Consider the following 18,211-nt stretch of genomic DNA (forward strand, 5'->3'; position numbering starts at 1 on the left):
CCTGATTTCCTTGTGTGTATTTAAGCCCTTAGTTTTTCTCTGTTCTTTGTTGCATTGTCGTCATTGTTTTCCCCAGTGGTTCACTCTTAGCTATGTGTTTTGTTTTTTTGGCTTTCTCCCAGGATTCCGGTTTGTTTTGTACCCTGGTGGAGATTTCGAGTTTTATATTATTCGAGTTCCTGCAAATAAACAGTTTTAGTTTACGTCTGCGTATGTCCTGCATTTGGGTCCTCTCCCTCCACGCACGGCCCCCCACTGTGACACTTGGCTCTCCTCTGTGCTATAGATTTACTTCCAGCAGCCACAGTGCTGAAACAGAAGCAATGGAAAATTACATCTCAGGATAATCAGACCTCCCTCTTCTCCAGTTGGTGCCAAGATGTTCGTCGTGGGAAAAAACAAAGAACAAGTTGGCACGTTCTTCTAGAAAACATTGTAGAAATAGATGCATCAGACTATGAGGTGGGCACCATCTTGTCCTGGGTAGTTAATAACAAAACGCATACATGTGCCGTTTTAATTTGGTCGTTTCTCTTTTGCAGAATGCAAGTACGATATGGAAAACTGCTGTCAGTGAAACTAACCCTAGAAGAATGGAGGCACTGGCTGAAGAGAGCAGAACAACCATCATGATTTGGACCGATCATAAGAACCTTGAATACTTGCAGTCAGCCAAATGACTCGACTCTCTCCAAGCACGATGGTCCCTTCTTTGAAAGATTCAGGTTTGTCATTACTTATTGCCCACAATCTTGAAATGTAAAACCTGATGCCTTGTCTTGCCAGTTTTCCACCACACACACCCACAAGTGACCTCAATCAGTCCTCCTTCCCTGCTGTGTGCTCAGAACAGTCACGTGAGGACCATCCACAGGTTGTAGGACATCTGGTTCCTCTGCAGGTGTCAGAAATAAAGAGCTGGCCACACACCGTGAACAGGAGTGAAGATAAATGATTGTAATACTGCCATCACACTTTATGAGCAAGATAAGAGGAGGACAGGACATGCAGCTGACCTTACAGTCATTTCAAACCCTGAATAAAATCACCTTAAATTGAACCCTGCAGCATGATCCTGATCCACAGGACACTTTAAAAATAACTTACAAGTTTCTAAAGAAAAAATATGTCACCTGACTTTAAGTAGCACAATTCCTTTGCATATCTTAGAGAAATGTAGGAACACAACACACAAGAAAGAAGCTTATATGTTTGCAGTGGACAGGAAATGTAAACACGTCACCAACTGCTGCGGTCAAAGCTACAGGAGCTGTTTGAGGGTGTAAAAGGAAGGAAGCACAGAGAGGCTGCAGCCAGAAGAAGAAGTCTGAGACAAACTCTGATCTTGTCTGTATTAAACGCAGCTTCTTTTTCTGCTTCTACTTCTCGTAGCTGCTGCTTCATTCTTTCTCTTTACAGGAAGTTTTCAGACGTGTCGCTGCTGGATGTGAGGATGGGACCCACTTTGCTCTGTGAGCTGGGCCTATTCTGTGAGTACATCACTGACTTCTATAGTTTGATTCATACTGACTGATAAACATGTTTCAGTGAGAAGAACAGAGTATCAGTCATTTGGAGCATTTCAGTTCATTTGAACAGAGGACTCTCATGTTTGTTATCAACATGGTTGTTTGTAGCCTGGATTAGATTTTAGTGCACTGACTCAGATTAGAGTGGAGCTGCTTTAGTTTATCTAAGCAAGGTTTGTTTCTGCATCTGTGATCATTTGATGCATTTTACATCTTAATCTAAAATGCAGCCAATCACAGCAGCCACTGCTAAAAGCCCAAGTGTTTTATTTCTGCCATATTTGAGTGTGTCTTTAGTTTGATGATGTCTGAAGTTTCTGCCTTTATTGTAGTGCTCTGTACGCTCCTCTGCACTGGACACGCTCAAGGTGACTGAACACTTTCACTTTTTCATTTCTTTCTTTTTATTTAGTAATAAAGATTCATCTCAGCCTGCTGCATTAAATATTATTTAATATTTGAAAATACAGTATAAACACAGATGTTTCCTCCTATAGTGCATAATAGTGTGTTAGATTGTTAATGGTGTGTTTGTGTTGGATTCTAGATGCTGCGTTAACTATTGAACCCAACTGGTCCAGTTTTTTCATTGGAGAGTTTGTTACCTTCATGTGTGACATGAATGAAGGAGCAGACACTGACTGGGAATACAAACTCAACAAGGATGGTCGAGAATTTGTCCCCTACAACACACACAAAGACTACAGATTACCAATAATATCTACAGGTTACAGTGGTGAATATCAGTGTTCTGGTCACAGGAAGAGTTCAAGTTATACAAAGCGCAGTAACACTGTCTCTGTAACTGTATCAGGTAAGTCCTCAGTGACCAATAGCATAAATTTATGATCTCTGTTCAAATACTCACCTCAATGATAAAATACATTTAATTATTGTTGTCATGGAAACTTTTTTCTGATGCTGTGAAACTTTAACCAGGACGTCTGTATTTTACCTGTTACTTTGCTCACAGTGTACACAGCACTAAAATACTCACAGACTCTGATCATCATTACTACATGTGTGTGTTTTAATGTAAAACAACAACTGTGGATAAAATTAAATAAAAAAGGAAAATAAGAAACATCAAAGTTTCATAAAAGTTTAGGTGACTGATGTTTCTGTTATCCACACAGAGCCCTCTTAACCCACTATTGTGTGTCCTTCAGTGAACTGTATTAGTTACATTCAGTGTGACTTCTTCAGGTCAGTGAATGGACAAACAGTTAAACTGGGTTTATTTACAGATCTACAACCTGAGTTACTGTAGTTCTGTCACCATGTTGAGATAGAAATTAAAATGATCTCAAACTACAGAGAAAAAACAAACAAAAAGTAAACAAATGTTTAGATTTGCTGTAAATGGGAAGCTGCATAACATTAAAACACACTTTAAATGTTAATGTTTTGTCTGATTTTTGGCTTCATAGTTAATCCTGCTTTTTAACTTTTGTATGTTTTTTGGCTTTATAATAAATCCTGTGTGCATATTTTTTCCTTCTCTTTCATAACTGCAGATAAACCCAGGGCCACACTGACAGCAGGAACAACAATCATACCAGTAGGGGGCAGTGTGACACTGACCTGCTCTGTGGGGAGATCTGCTGAGTGGAAATATGAGTGGTTCAGACGCACCCAAAGAACCACTGAAGTTCCAATCAGAAGAGATGATCAACCAAACAGAGTTATCAGAGTATCTCAAGGAGGAATCTACAGATGCAGAGGAGGAAGAGGAGACCCAGTTTACTACACTGATAAAAGTGATGAAGTCAGCATTGAGATAACCTGTGAGTTCAGTAATTTAGTTTGAAACATTCAATCATGATTAGCAAACATACAATGTTAAGTTTTCTCTGTTGATTTCATGTTTCTGTTTGTATCTCAACTCTTAACATCTGTAAACAGTTTCCAATAAAGTTGCTGTAAAACAACAACAACACAACTGGCCTCAGATATTCAGCGGTGAGACGATCACTCTGACATGTGAGGTGCAGGAAGGAGGTGAACCCACTGAGTGGGAGTATGGATGGAGAGGACCCAGACAAACCACACAGTGGACACACAATAATTCTTTGACATTCAGAGTTTCTGAGTCCAGCAGTGGAGACTACATGTGTAAGAGTCGACGCAGAGATGACTCATATTCTTCAACAGAGTGGAGTGAAGCCTTCACACTGTCAGTAACAAGTAAGTCATGTTTGTTGTGTGATCAATGTTTTACAAATGTCACAATGGTACAAACACATTATCAGTCAGAGAGCTGCAGCTGATAGCAGCTCATTGTAGTTTTTCAATTTGTTAAAGGGGAAATGTGCAAAATCCAGTTTTTTAGCTGTTAAATAAGTTTTTTGTGTACTTTGAGTGTGTAGGAGTGCAGAAAATTTGAATCTATTCTTTCCCGGTGCTGCATAGATATCTTTATATTCTTTTGGGGTCAGATTTTTCACTCTGCTCAGTTTTCCCTGTTACGTTTTCTTTCCTCTTACGTCACATTATTTGCTCTGGAACTGCTAAACAAGGTCATGGACTTCCAGCTAACCAATTTTGTGAATCCGACATTTTTTTCTTGCAGCGATTTTGTAGTCTCACTCACACACACACACACACACACACAGACACACACACACAGACACACACACACTACATGCTATATAATGTTTTGTGAGGGTGTTCAGGATCGAGTTCTTCATCTTGGTGTGTTGAATACTGAAGTGTGCACTTTTTTGTGCTACAGTGTGTTGGGCAGTTCATATTTGGTTGATAATGAGCATCAGTTTCAATCTGCAAATAATTAAATTCATTCTTAATGGCAGCTAGAAGTTAAAAACTGAGACTTCCTACTTTAAGAGTGTCTCTGCTCGTATTTAAGATCCATGTTGATGTTTTCTGATCAGCTGCTCTGCATCTCATCCTGCTGTTGATAAGATAAAATAGTTTCTATTAGACCCACATTTGGGAAAGTCACATCATTGGTATTTTGTGTAGCATACTGCATGTGAGCCTTTGTGTTTTTGATCAGTCCTTAGGTGCTTTCAGCTGTTCACCTGTGACATCTGACAGGTAGGGTGTGAATGTCAAAACCAATGTTGGACCCAAAATGCAGTGCACAGGAGGCAGACTTGACTAAGAGGTTCCTTTAATGAGGATTATTAATAAAGCTAAACAACAAACACAGGAAAACTCAGGGCTTAAATACAAACAAGGGTGACAACAGGATCAGGAACAGGTGGAGACACAGCTGGGAATAGTTAAGCAATACAAGACAGAAGGAAACTGAACGTGAAGCACACAAAACACAACACTAGCAAAGTAAAACAGGAACCAAGCAGCCATAGAAACAGATGTGGACGTGACATAAGACAGAGAGACAGAATCCAGACACATGGACTCACAAAACATGAGTGACACGATACCAGAGACACAAGAGAGAGAGACGAGACTAGAACTCAACCAGACATGGAAATACAAGAGAGACAGGAATACAGAGATTAAGGGAACATAACATAACTGAGCAGAACCAGATAAGAACCCTGAAATATTAACATAAAGAATAAAAACCAGGAATCATAACAAGATAACTCAAAACTCTGGGTCCAAGACGCAGAGACCATGACAGTGAAAGGTATTTGTAGTAGAAAGTTGTAGCTGCTGCATTCATGTGATTGTGTGTTGGTGTGTTAGTATGGTATTCTAGCTGATGTCAAGAAATGCAGTGATTGGTGTTTCAGTTCAAACTCAATCTGATGCGTCTTTATCAAAACAAAAGCAACCGCAGGTCAAACTGACAGCCTGTCTGCTTCAAATAAAACTAAATAAAAGGATTCTGATTAAGTTTGTCAGCATAATGTTTATAACCTGGAATATAAAGTCTGAAGATCTCATTTTTATAACTTTCAAACTCAGCCTGTGAAATGTGCTGTTAACTCATTTATTTAGTTTTCTTTTTGATCTCCTGCCAACAAGTGCGTACTTTATGTTTAGGTAACTTTGATTTCACACTACATTTAATGTTTCCTCTGACCTTTCTACACCCACCACACACCCTGACCTCCTCACTGCAGCTCTCATACAGTACACAGAAAATAAAAAAAAACTGTAGTACTTTCTGGATTTGAAGAAATGTTTCCAAATGTTAAACATGAAATTAATTTCTTTTCCTCTAAAAATCCTATTTGGGATCAGGGGTCGATCCAGGAATGTCCTCAAACAGAAACAACATCACTCTCCGTGCTGAATGCCTCACTGCCTACACCTTCACTTCTTTGTATTTCAAGGCTGCTTCAAAGTTATGGTTGTTACAAAAAGACAGTCAGTTTATATAATATCAAACTAATCATTCATAAATGACATTAAATTATGCACTGGCTTATTCAAAATGAAACACTGAAAGAAAAAGTAGAAACAGCTCGTTCTAACAAACCTGTTCTTTGACTAAAGGGTAAAAATCTTATTAGGACAGACAAAAGAAAGTGAGCTCATTCAAACTAGGATCACAAGGACACCAGCATGCATTACATGAACTATTAAAAGCCTAAAATGAACAATAACCTGGACAAAAAGATAAGAAAATGTCAAAAACAAAATAGAAATGAGATCTAATAGAGAGCCTTTGGATGCAGGTGAGAGACTGTTAGGCTGACAGGAATCTTCACTGAGTAACAACATTTTAGTGTTTCTGTGGTTGTGAACACAGAATAAGAAGTGTAATGTAAACACATGCAGGAACTAATAGCAAATGGTGCCAAACATCCTACTGTGCTTTGAAATTACCTGCCACTTTACTTTTATATTATATTAATATTTTCTTATCACTGAGCTGGTATCTATATGCTGTCACTGGAAGCAACGCCAGGCTGCAGGACATGAAAAACTAATCAATTCATCAATAACATGCATTAACCTGCCCATCAGATTGGGGGTGTAGTGGTTAGCACTGTTGCCTCACAGCTTGAAAGGTTGGCTTTGAATCCACCTCGGCCCTTCTGTGGAGTTTGTCCACAGTCCAAAGACATGCAGTTACTGGAGTTAGGTTAACTGGTGATTCTAAATTACCCAAAGGTGTCAATGTGAGTGTGAGTGGTGCATCATTAACTAAACACTGAGATAAAATCTTTATTGAACAGATGAACCCCGTCCTGTCCTCACTGTGTCTCCATCATGGCTGAGTCCTGGAGCCTCAGTAACTCTGAACTGTGAGGTTGAACATCCGTCTGCAGGATGGAGCTTCTACTGGTATAAAGCTGTTCCTGATCTATCAGAGAAATCCTACAGTTATGAGCTGCTACCTGATGGCAGTGGGACTGCACAGGACTCCTACATCATTGATGGACAGACACACACAGCAGGATATGTGTGTAGAGCTGGAAGAGGAGACCCAGAGTATCACACTGATCACAGTGAACCAAAGTTTGTCTGGTCTGCAGGTGAGGGTTTATGTTTTTTTCTTTTCATTATCACTATCCCTCTATTTTCTACAACTAAAATGACAGATAGATCCCACATTGGCAGATAATTGGCATACTTTTATGTTTCCTAATTGGATATTTATTTAGTACTTCTCCACCATGAAGACATTAAAAGAGGACAGACTACACATACACACAACAATGTAGAACACAAGTCTGAGATTTCCAAAGGGGGGAGAAAAGCAGTCACTACTCATATAATGAGGGAGTAAAATGTGGAGAACATTTGGACAAGTAGAGGAGAGAAACAGACTGATATTCACTGAAAACCACCAAAGAAACAAACATCAACCCATCCATCAATTTTCCTCACTGCTGATTTAATTCAGGCTCACTGGCAAAATGGAGCCCATTCCAGCTCTTCTGAGCACGAAGGGGACACATGCCTTCCTTTCAAGTACAAACTGTTACAGGGTGGGTGGGGCTAAGAATGAGCAACCAATCAATATACAAGGAAAAAAAAACAAGCAAAAAACAAACAAAGAAAAAAAAACAGTGAGAGAGCAGGAGAAAGTATGAAGGAAAAAAAGCTTAACAGATGGACTTACAGACTGAATGCGAATGTGCTGGTGTGACAGCAAACAAAGGGATATGGAGACAACGTGGTTTTCAAAAAGTCTATAGTGCTCATTTTTCAGGATAGAAATAGACTATAAGTGATGTGTTTGGATGATGCATGCATTGCTGTTTAAATATCTAAAGTTTGTTTTACTCCTCCTTACATGGTGTTTCCAGATGTTCATTCAGCAGCGTCTCTCACAGTGAGTCCTGACAGAGTGCAACACTTCACCTCTGACTCTGTCTCACTGACCTGTGAGGGAAACTTCACTGAGTGGAGAGTGAAGAAGTTCACTGAGGACGGCTTCCTGTCACTCTGCTGTGACTGTCAGAAACTTAGTGGATCCTCCTATAACATCCTCAGCCTACAGGAGGGTGTTACAGTGTACTGGTGTGAGTCTGCATCAGGAGAGCTCAGCAATGCAGTCAGCATCACTGTAGGAGGTAGGTTGTATTGCAACAACAGTTGTGGTGTTAAATAACTTTATTATTTTTATATAGTATTAAATAGATTTACTTTGTCTGGCACCGAGTTTGTCTGATCTGACAGGAAATTTTGTCACTTCAGGTTTCAGATGTGAAAGCGGTTCATTTATCGTACCGTTCATCATCGGGCTTGTTTGTGGAATTATTATTTTGCTTCTGCTGCAGCTGATGTGTTGCTACAGAAGGATAAAGGGTGAGACCTTTTCTGATTCTCACTTGTGACAGTTTAAAACAAAGTCATTACAAAGCAGTGTAATAATATTTTTCTCTTTTACAGATTCTTGTTTTAACAGGTTGGTACAGCAGTTTACTTTCATTTTAAACACGACACCACAGTATATGTGTTCCTTGTTAATTTACAGTGTTTGCAACATGTCTAAGGTTCACTCAACCTCTGAACATCAATCAAACTGCACAACAAACAGCCAACCAGAGTGAAACCCAAATTTACTCCTCTCTTCTTCATGGTAAGAAATTATCTCTCTTGCTCTCTCTGTTTTTTTTTTAAACCTTTTCATCACTAAGTTTGTAGAGTATAATAGTTTTCTGATCTCTTATTTTCTTGGTCCTGTAGGTGATACTTCAGTCTATGAATCGGTCAGAGTCTCTGGAAACACCGGAAGTGGGTAAAGTATAAACTCTGAAAGCAATGCAAAGATTACATCTGGCTGATCAAACTTCATGTCGTGTTATTATTTCAGGTGGACCAACAGATGAATACAGAAATGTCACATCTACTCTTCAGACTGAAGGTTTTGATAAAAGGAGTGAGTGCAGAAAATATTTTAAAAAATCATGATTTGTTTTTGGCATTGTGTCATAACAAAGATAATAAACATACTATCATCTTAACAGGGAGACATGACAACACAGAGGAGAGCTCTGACTACAATAATGTGAATCTTGAATCAGCCTCAGGTACAAATGTTAACACTATCAACACTGAATCATTAGTAATCAAATTACATTTAAAGCAATATGTATCATACACTATATTACCAAAAGTATTCACTCAGCCATACAAATCATTGAATTCAGGTGTTCCAATCACTTCCATGACCACAGATGTATAAACCAAGCACCTAGGCATGCAGACGGCTTCTACAAACATTAGTGAAAGTATGGCTCAGCTCAATGGGAGCTCAGTGAATTCCAGCGCGGTGCTGTGATAGGATCCCACCTGTGCAACAAGTCCAGTCATGAAATTTCCTCACTACTAAATATTCCACAGTCAGCTGTTAATTATATTATAACTGGAAGTGATTGGCAATGACAGTAAGTCAGCCCTGAAGTGGTAGGCCACATAAAATGACAGAGCGGGGTCAGTGGATGCTGAGGTGCAAAGTGTGCAGAGGTCACTAACTTTCTGCAGGATCAGTCGCTACAGACCTCCAAACTTCATGTGGTGTTCAGATTAGCTCAAGAACAGCACATAGAAAGCTTCATGGAATGGGTTTCTATGGCCAAGCAGCTGCATCCAAGCCTTACATCAGCAAGCACAATGCTGTGTCTGCGTGGGTTTCCTCCCACAGTCCAAAGACCTGCAGTTACTCTAAACTGCCCATAGGTGTGAATGTGAGTGTGAATGGTCGTCTGTTGTACCCTGCCTCTCACCCTGTCAGCTGGGATAGCCCCCCAGCTGACAGGGTGAGAGGATAGCCCCCCAGTGACCCTGAACAGGATAAGTGGAAGAGGATGGATGGATTAAGAATGGGATTTTACTCAAGTTCATATGCAAGTGAATATTTTTGGCAATACAGTGAATGATTTACTTTTGTTCCATTCAATGCTTTACTATTTTAGCCTTATAATAAAAAAAAACAGGCCTTTCAAATACGCATGTGTCTAAAATCTGGAAAATTCTTGATAAAAAATGGTGTGTGATAATATTCATAAAAAATCATTTCAAAGGTCACAGAGCAGCCTCACATTTTCAGTGCCACTGTGGTTTTGTTTATATTGTATTTGTTGTGACTTTGTTTCAGGTCCATAAAAAGAAGTGGTCAACAACACATCCAGGTACCTTCAGGGTTAGACCTGGATTTTCTGTACTATGAAGGTGGTTCACTTCTTACCAGAATATATCACCATGGTAACCATGCTGCCGCCTTCTGACCAATCAAATCTCTGGAAAATAGCGTCACTGTTCCTGGAAGCTCTCGGCCCTCTGTGTGCGGAGAGTAGGAGGCTCTAAAGATTTTTAATAGCATCATTGTGCTTCTTTGGTGAGCAGTAACATATATGTATATTCTTAAATGCAATTTTATTCCTTGATATTTTTTTTCTTTTTCTGTTGGCAACAAACAAATTTGCAGTTGTATTGTTATATGAGCATTAATGTTCTGCTTTTTATATTTTTACTCTCGAAGTCTGCAGCTGGAAGAATAAAAACTAAAACTGTCGAACACGTCATGTTCTGAGTTTTGATTTAAAATCAGAATCACCACATTTTCAACATTTAAAAAAATTACAGTATGTTTAAGTGTAATAGAGATTCATTGCTGGGGGAAAACATTTTCGGGGTGCAAGTTGTTAATTGCTAAAATCATTGAATGAAGCACAAACTGTGTCACAGGAATGTTTGTGTATTTGATGAAGCAGAAAGTGTACGCTCAAGGGATTTAAAAGTGCCCCACAGCATTTATTTGTCTATTCACTGGTGTAGTTTGTGTTGTATGCAAACAACCACTCGAATAAGGACCATAAAATAATAAGATACGTAAGCACCATACATTGTTGAAGTGACATATCACCAGTTTACAAAAAAAGAAGATACAATGAGTAATTAGAGTACCCACCGTGTGTATTCATTATGGGAGTAATACTCCTTCTCATGGACTGGCACACCTCTGCATGTCCTCCTGTGGGATGGCAGTCCATCCTTCAATCACTGCTGCCAGGAGCTGCTGCTGAGTCTGGGGAGGATGATTACATTGTTGTTGTCACTCAAACAACTCTACAGCTTTTCTATGGGGTTGACATCAGGACTCGTTGCTCCCATTGCTCAACTTGTCTGATGGTCCACCCTGCTTCCAGCCTTCCAGCCACATGATCCTGGTCAGGTTGCCGCAGTTGTGGCATTCTGACAGATCCTGTGTTATTAAATCTCTTGAGTATACAAATGTTGCTATAGTGGATTCTGAGTCTCTTTCACTCTGCTGGAATTGAAACTCCTTGAACACAGTACACACACCAAGAAAACCTGTTCAATCAAACACATTAATTTTACTTTGATCTGCTGACAAACTGAAGTGATTTCCACGTCTCCTTCATCAGGCTGTGGGACAGAAACCTTTATTGTTTCAATGCATCCAGTTTAAAGTGTCAGAGCTCTAATGTGCAGCCGTCGCTTTGGAGTCATTTGACTTTGAATTTAATGGTTCTCTGTGTGAACTGCACATTTTTAAAATGAGCTGGGCCAGATTCAAACCCAGTTCTCCTCAATAGCCTTACTGCTCGTGGCTCACCTGTGCATCTGCAGCAGCACCTGAACTGTATGTTTTTATATGATGTGTCTGTGCTGGAAATTTCAGGTTTCAGGTTTGCATGAAAAATGGCCAGTGACTCCTAGATCACCTGATTAAAATTTTTGCCACAATTGCCATAATGCATCTCTTACAGTGAGCCCTGAAAGGGTGCAGCACTTCTGCTCTGAGTCTGTTTTACTGACCTGTGAGGGAAACTCTGCTGAGTGGAGAGTGAGGAAGTTCTCAGATGACAGCTTCCTGTTACTCTGCTATGACTGTCAGAAACGTAATGGATCCTCTCATAACATCCTGCGCTCACAATAGGATGTTACAGTGTACTGGTGTGAGTTTTTTGTGATAAAAAAATGCCACCCAATGTTCCCCAGGTAAGGTTGATAGGTCTGTTTACAATGTACATGTGGAAAGGTGTTGATACTGGGAACTGATCACATGCTAAGTTTACCAGTGCCCTTAATTCTGGTTAATGTTCATAGTCTTGGTCACCTCAGAATATCGTCTCTGCTTTTAGTGGATGATGCGGTCTTGTTGGCTTCATCAGGCGGTGGCCTCCAGCTCACACTGGAATCTTTCACAGCCGAGCGTGAAGCAACTGGGATGGGAACCTCTAAGTCTGAGGCCATGGTCCTCAGCTGGAAAAGGGTGGAGTGCCCACTCCAGCTCAGGGACAAGTTGCTCCCCCACATGGAGGAGTTGTGGCCCTTGCACTGATCTGTCATGGTGAAGAGCTGAGCATGAAAGTGACGCTGTCAGTTTCCTGGTCAATCTACATCCTTAACCTCACCTATGGTTTTGCTTTGGGTAGTGACGGAAAGAACAAGATCGTGAATACAAGCAGCAGAAAGGCTGCTTGTAGGCTGGCTGGCTTCTCCCTTAGAGAAAGGAACAAGTTGAGGTCATTCGGTCATCTGACTTGGATGCCCGAGGGAACACCGAGGCCACAGCTCAGTGTTCCCCTGGATAAGCTGGCGGTGGTGGATGGGAAGAGTCAGGTCTGGGATTCTCTGCTTACGCTGCTGCCCCTGCGACCCGGCCACAGATAAGCAAAAGAAAATGGATGGATGCTCATTCTCTCACCTTTGTTAGCATTTATTATTGATGCTATTGCTATTCTCTCATTGATAAATTCTAAAACTGCAGGGAAAAAGTAACCTGAAATGCACAGGCAGAATCAATGGTACTGAACAGGCCAATCACAATCGATGTGGGCTGCACTGACCCAACGTGTAGTTAACACATCAGGTTATGTGGTAGGTGGCAGCGTAGGGTTCAGAGGGGTTTCCGGTTATGGCGTAGATTTCCAGCCAAAGCATCAATCCTCAGTAAGAGAGGTTATCTGCAGAGTGGAAATTATGTTGTTTGAGTTTGCTGACATGTTTCAGACAGAAATAAATGGTGACCATCACTTTCCATCTGTCATTTCCCACAGTGCATCTGTAGTGACTATTCATGGTCTTTTGACTTCATATCCTGGCAAGTGTATGGCACCTGTTGTCTGCCTATAAATACATTAAATCTGGGGGTGAATGTAGCATTGTTCAATTATTGTTGTGTATGTATAAAGAATAATTTGAAAGTGCAACATAAAACTCATCACAGCAGGTCACAGGTCTACCATGAAGCACAGGATGGAAGACCCAGTATTTGTCATGTTTGGCTCAACATAGCTGGTTACATACAGAGGAGGCGGTTGTGGACACACAAAGGAGTTTTCTGGGATTGTTGAATAAATGACAGGTATCAATGACCCGTTCTATTATAAACACTAATACTATGATCTGAACAGAGAAACATTATGATAGTGAAGAGCAGAGGTGGGAAGTAACGAAGTACAAATACTTCGTTACTGTACTTAAGTAGATTTTTTAGGTATCTGTACTTTACTTGAGTATTTATTTTTCTGAGTACTTTTTACTTTTACTCCCTACATTTTTACACAAGTATCGGTACTTTCTACTTCTTACATTTTCAAAACAGACTCGTTACTTTTTAACACGTCAGGGAGAAGTTTGCGTTTTCGGTCAGTGCGCCGTCAGTCATCAAGCGATCTGAGCCGGAGGAATATTAACATATAAGAGACAATCATACTGGCGTATCCTCCATCACCGGGGCTTATCGGGTACAAAGGGATTAAATACACAAACCCATGTAATTAATGTCTCATTTATAGCGCTATAATCAGGGGTTACAGCGGGCCGGACCGAGTCCGTAAGTTATGCTCGCGGCACATAAACAGCTTAGCTAGCGGTACTGAAGAGGAGCGAGCATGAAGAGAGTAACGTGTGGCAGGTAAATGCAACGTTTTTAAATGCTCAACAAATATCAGCAAACACACAAAGTGTGTGCAGTTTGTCACACAGTGTGTCTGCTAGCTAAAAGAAGAGCTGCTGCATTTCAGGGAGAGCAAAGAGAGAAGTTCACTCAGAGATGGAGAAAGAGGACAGGAGAGGAAGAAGAGAGGTTAGATTTAAAGGTAAGGACTGGAAAATAAACTGAAGTATGCTGACTTTGTGTTATTCAAAGATTGTATGAAAATACTGCAGTTTAGTACGTAATAAACAGGTTATCTTGTTGTACTGTATTTACAGTAAAGCTCTGTGTTGGACTGGAGCACAGTGTTTGTGTTCATGGTCAGAGTTACAGGTTACATCAGTGCAGCAGAGATGAGTTTGAATCAAAGCTGCTGATGCTGAGATTCATTCACTGTATGCTGTCAGTGTAGGGGATGGAGATCAGCTCAGATAGCTGTGAAATACTGGGTTACATCTTTGTGAGTTCAGTTCATCCACACAGAGCAGTAAACCTCAGAGCAGCAGCAGCAGGTCAGCTGATCACAGCCTGCACACCAACATCATTTACTGCAGCTACAATAGAAAGCTGTGATTCTTCTCCCCATGCAGAGCCATACAGCTGATCTTAGGGTTCCTCCACCTTCTGAATCCCACTGTAACCCCTGAGTATCCTCATGTTTGTGTTTAGGTGGAGACACAGTCACCCTCTGCTATGGAGGACACAGAGAACAGAGCTGTGTTTAAATTCCCTTTCACAGTTTGTGATTCAAGCTGAGTACATTCATTAGAATAAAAATTTAGATGGAATAACGTTTGTGTTCTCATGTATTATTTTATATATTACAATAATATATAATAAGGTTCAGTTAGCTTTACACAAAAATAGCAGGTAGAAACGTCCTCCAAAGAGCTACTTTTACTTTCTTACTTTGAGTAAATTTCAGAGCCTGTACTTTTTTACTTTTACTTAAGTAAAGAAGTTGAACCAGTACTTCGACTTTTACCAAAGTATTTTTTAACACAAGTACTTGTACTTCTACTTAAGTACAGAATGTCAGTACTTTTGCCACCTCTGGTGAAGAGCGCTCTGACTGCAGTGATGTGAATTCTGAATCAGCCCTTTTTTCAGATCCTTAAAGAGACGTGCATCGTTAACCACCAAAGAGACTCACTTGCTACTTTCCCACCACCAAGGAACCGGTTCGCGTGCCCGTGCTGTTCCCAATGAACCGGCGAAACGCTTAAGAACAGACCCGCGTTCCCACCGCGTTTCTGTGAACTGCTCCTTTAGGTATGAGTGTGGGCGGGTCCTCATCTGGACACGGAAGCCGAAGCGCACAAACGTGGGAGAACACGCTCTCCTTTCTTGTGCTGCAAATACGTTTTAGGGTCCAAACCAAACTACTGCAGCATCTGTGTGCAGCACAGAGGGAAACACAGACAGCGATTAGAGCAAGACGACAAGTACGCACTTTGTGTCCTTTTATCTGTGATATGAACTGATACAAAGCAGCAAGTTCAGCCTCAGAGCCCAACCTAATTCACAGCCGTGAAAATCGCTTCACTTTTCTCACGTAATACACATGTAATATGGTAGAAAACCTGATGTTGAGACGGCAGAGTAACGCCCCTCTGCTGCTTTCGTCACGCGTTCGTGGTTCGAGACCAGCTAGTTTGCGGGGCCGGAATTGAACCTGTTTTTCGGCCGAGCACCGAGTGCTTCGGCGGTGGAAAACCCGCCTAATGGTTCAAATTACGTCACGGGCTCCGGAACCCTGTTGGTGGGAAAGAGGCCGCTGAGAACATGAAGAGCGATCCTGAAGCATTCTGAGGACATCTGCCAAAACTACCAAAGATAATTTTTGCATATCAACAATTTTCATGGATTTAATCTTAGTATAATTTAAAATACTGATGATATGATTTGCATTAAATGCCTTTTACATATGTGTCTGTAACAATAAGTGTAGGCTTGATGGTTTGAGAACACATAGTTGTGTGTGTATATGCACGTATGGACAGCATGCACACACAGTATATATGTTCACCTCTAGTGTGTATTTCATTAGTTCATATGATACTGTCTTTTAAACAGGCCAGTGAGCATAATGCAATCAAGGAGTCATGATGAAGCTTGTGATTGGCCAGCATGTGGTTATGTTAGTGTGTGTTGGTGTGATGTCACGCCATTTAGGGTCAAATCTGATGTTTGAAGGTGCAGTGATGGTATGTGTACTCTGTGGCTCATTTAATACATGCAATAAAATACAAACTCACTTGGAACCAAACACTCAGTCACAGAGCACACAGTGGGAGGAAAACTACAACAAGGACACAAGAGAAAGCTCAGGGAAGACAAATACTCATCAGGGCAATCAGGGAAATAAGACAGAGCAGCGAGCACAGCTGAGCAAAATCTAGTTAACAAGACTAAGGACGCAAAACTGAACATGAACAGACAAGACCAAAGCTAACAAAGTAAAACAGGAAACAGATAAACACAGAGACAAGAGAGCAGGTTTGACACAGGGAGATATAATGGGAACAAAACATAACCAAACGAGACTCAAATAACTAAACTAAGCACAGAACTGAAACATAATCAAATAGAAACAAGAAACCAAACCAGGAAAATAAGGCAGTGACAGGTAAACAGGTTGTTTATGAAGGACGAAACCTGAAACACTTTAATTAAAAAAGTAATATATTAAGTAAGTAATATATTAAAGAATCAGAAAAAAATCACACATGCATATGTGGGGACTCAGCAGAGACACGCCTGTGTGTGTGCTCTCTCTCTGAGCCCGTGTTCCTGTCTAACCATAACAGTTTTATACTGACAGCCTGTTATCTATACATAAACAATCTCTGGGTGCTACAAGTTGACCTTCGTCACTCAGTCTTGTTCAAGCTGGTTTTCATGACTCATGATTCCTCAGCTGTGGAGTCATAAAGCACATCATCTTCCTGATGTTCTAATTTGTCATGGAGAAATCTTGTTCAGATTAATGACAGAACATGGTGACGTTGGTGATGTTTTAATTGTACGTTCTGTGGCCGGTCCTCAAGATAAGACGCACTGAGACAGAGAAGTTAGTCTAGTACTTTCTGATCAGTTGCTCTCTTTCTAATGTATTATTTAATTGTTTATTATTTGGTTGATCCACTGTTTAGTAATTAATTTACTGGAGTTTACCTTTAAACATTTGTCCTTTATTCACTGAGTAAAAAAATAATCCCTAACAGCAGCAAAACCTCCAAAGTCCAAAAACTCAAACACGCTGGGTCCTAGCCCGAGGGCCACGGCAGCTTTGTTGTGAGGGACACCACAACGAAAGAATGAACAGCACTGCTGACTGTAATGAAAGACTGAGCCACCATGAATGGAAGAGACAAAATATCTTCCATCCGTTTGTACTGAAACCTGTTCACTCCCAGGAGCGGACTGAGGAATTCAGTCACTCCATTCTCGGTCCCTTAGGCTAACCGTGTGATATTTAAGCCTGTCATGATATCAGGTTTTCACTTTTTCACTGATTTAAATAACTCACTTCAATGATTTATATTTTCCAGTAAAGATAAGGAAAAAAAATTAGGAAGTTAGTAAGTGCTGTGAGTGTTAAGGGTAAAAATAAGAGTGAAAGAAGTTGCAGAAAGAGTCTGCATCCATAACTGTAACAAAAAAGAAAAAATGTACAAAAAGAACATTTTAGAAATAATATTACGCGTTAATAACATTTGTAAAACTCCTGGGTGTGTTCTGTACTAGTGGGGATGTAGGTGACTGTGTGTTTGAAAATTCACCCTGAAATGGCTGCAAGTGGAGAATAATGTGTACTTTTTGATCAATGAATTTAAACCTGTAGAGTAACACAGTGATGTGACCTTTTGAAATGTAATATCACACAAAACTGGAAACATGACGATACGGAAAAACCTCTTTGTTCTCTGAGTGTCTGTCGTGCTTACATGTGTGTAAAAACATAGTTTCTAACTGTCTGTTCTGCTGTTCACCTTTTTATCAGCTGAAGGAGCTCATGATTTCTGGCTGAGCCTGTGCTTTGAGCCACAAGTCTTCTGTCCAGCAGATGTTTTATGTTCTCAGCAGACTTCACACAGCAGAGAGGAAACACGGAGATCAAGGAGCACAGTGGGAATTTCATCAGCGGCTGTTTTCATGATTGTTGATTCATGATGTGCTCATTTAGTCCTTCTGTCTTCATTTTGTTTGTTCCCCGATGTGTTAAAGAACATTTGAAGTTATTTACTACGTTTATTATATTATTTAGTCTCACAGAGACTTCAGGTCATTGTTTAAGGTCTTCTTGTTGTTTAACACTCCTCTCAAATATAATTACTGGGTTGTGTTTAGAGCTGGCAGCCAACAGAGAGCGCAA

At 40.4% G+C, this 18,211-nt stretch overlaps 1 protein-coding gene and 1 long non-coding RNA gene across 2 annotated transcripts in view; both read left to right on the top strand.

The window, feature by feature from the left end:
- The first annotated feature begins 653 nt into the window (after positions 1-653).
- LOC115777564 (Fc receptor-like protein 5) overlaps positions 654-18,211 on the top strand; it is a 70,200-nt gene continuing 52,642 nt past the window's right edge. The window contains 3 exon segments of the mRNA XM_030725496.1: positions 654-725; positions 1,420-1,490; positions 1,862-1,897. Coding sequence (XP_030581356.1) covers positions 1,454-1,490; positions 1,862-1,897 — 73 coding nt within the window. The 5' untranslated portion in view covers positions 654-725; positions 1,420-1,453.
- LOC115777577 (uncharacterized) lies at positions 7,867-10,135 on the top strand. Its single transcript, XR_004019645.1, has 8 exons — positions 7,867-7,996; positions 8,121-8,231; positions 8,316-8,331; positions 8,420-8,505; positions 8,613-8,664; positions 8,740-8,805; positions 8,894-8,956; positions 10,024-10,135. It is a non-coding gene; the product is annotated as an uncharacterized LOC115777577 (long non-coding RNA).

This window comes from Archocentrus centrarchus, unplaced genomic scaffold, assembly GCF_007364275.1.
Source record: "Archocentrus centrarchus isolate MPI-CPG fArcCen1 unplaced genomic scaffold, fArcCen1 scaffold_57_ctg1, whole genome shotgun sequence".
NCBI classification, from domain to species: Eukaryota; Metazoa; Chordata; class Actinopteri; order Cichliformes; family Cichlidae; genus Archocentrus; species Archocentrus centrarchus.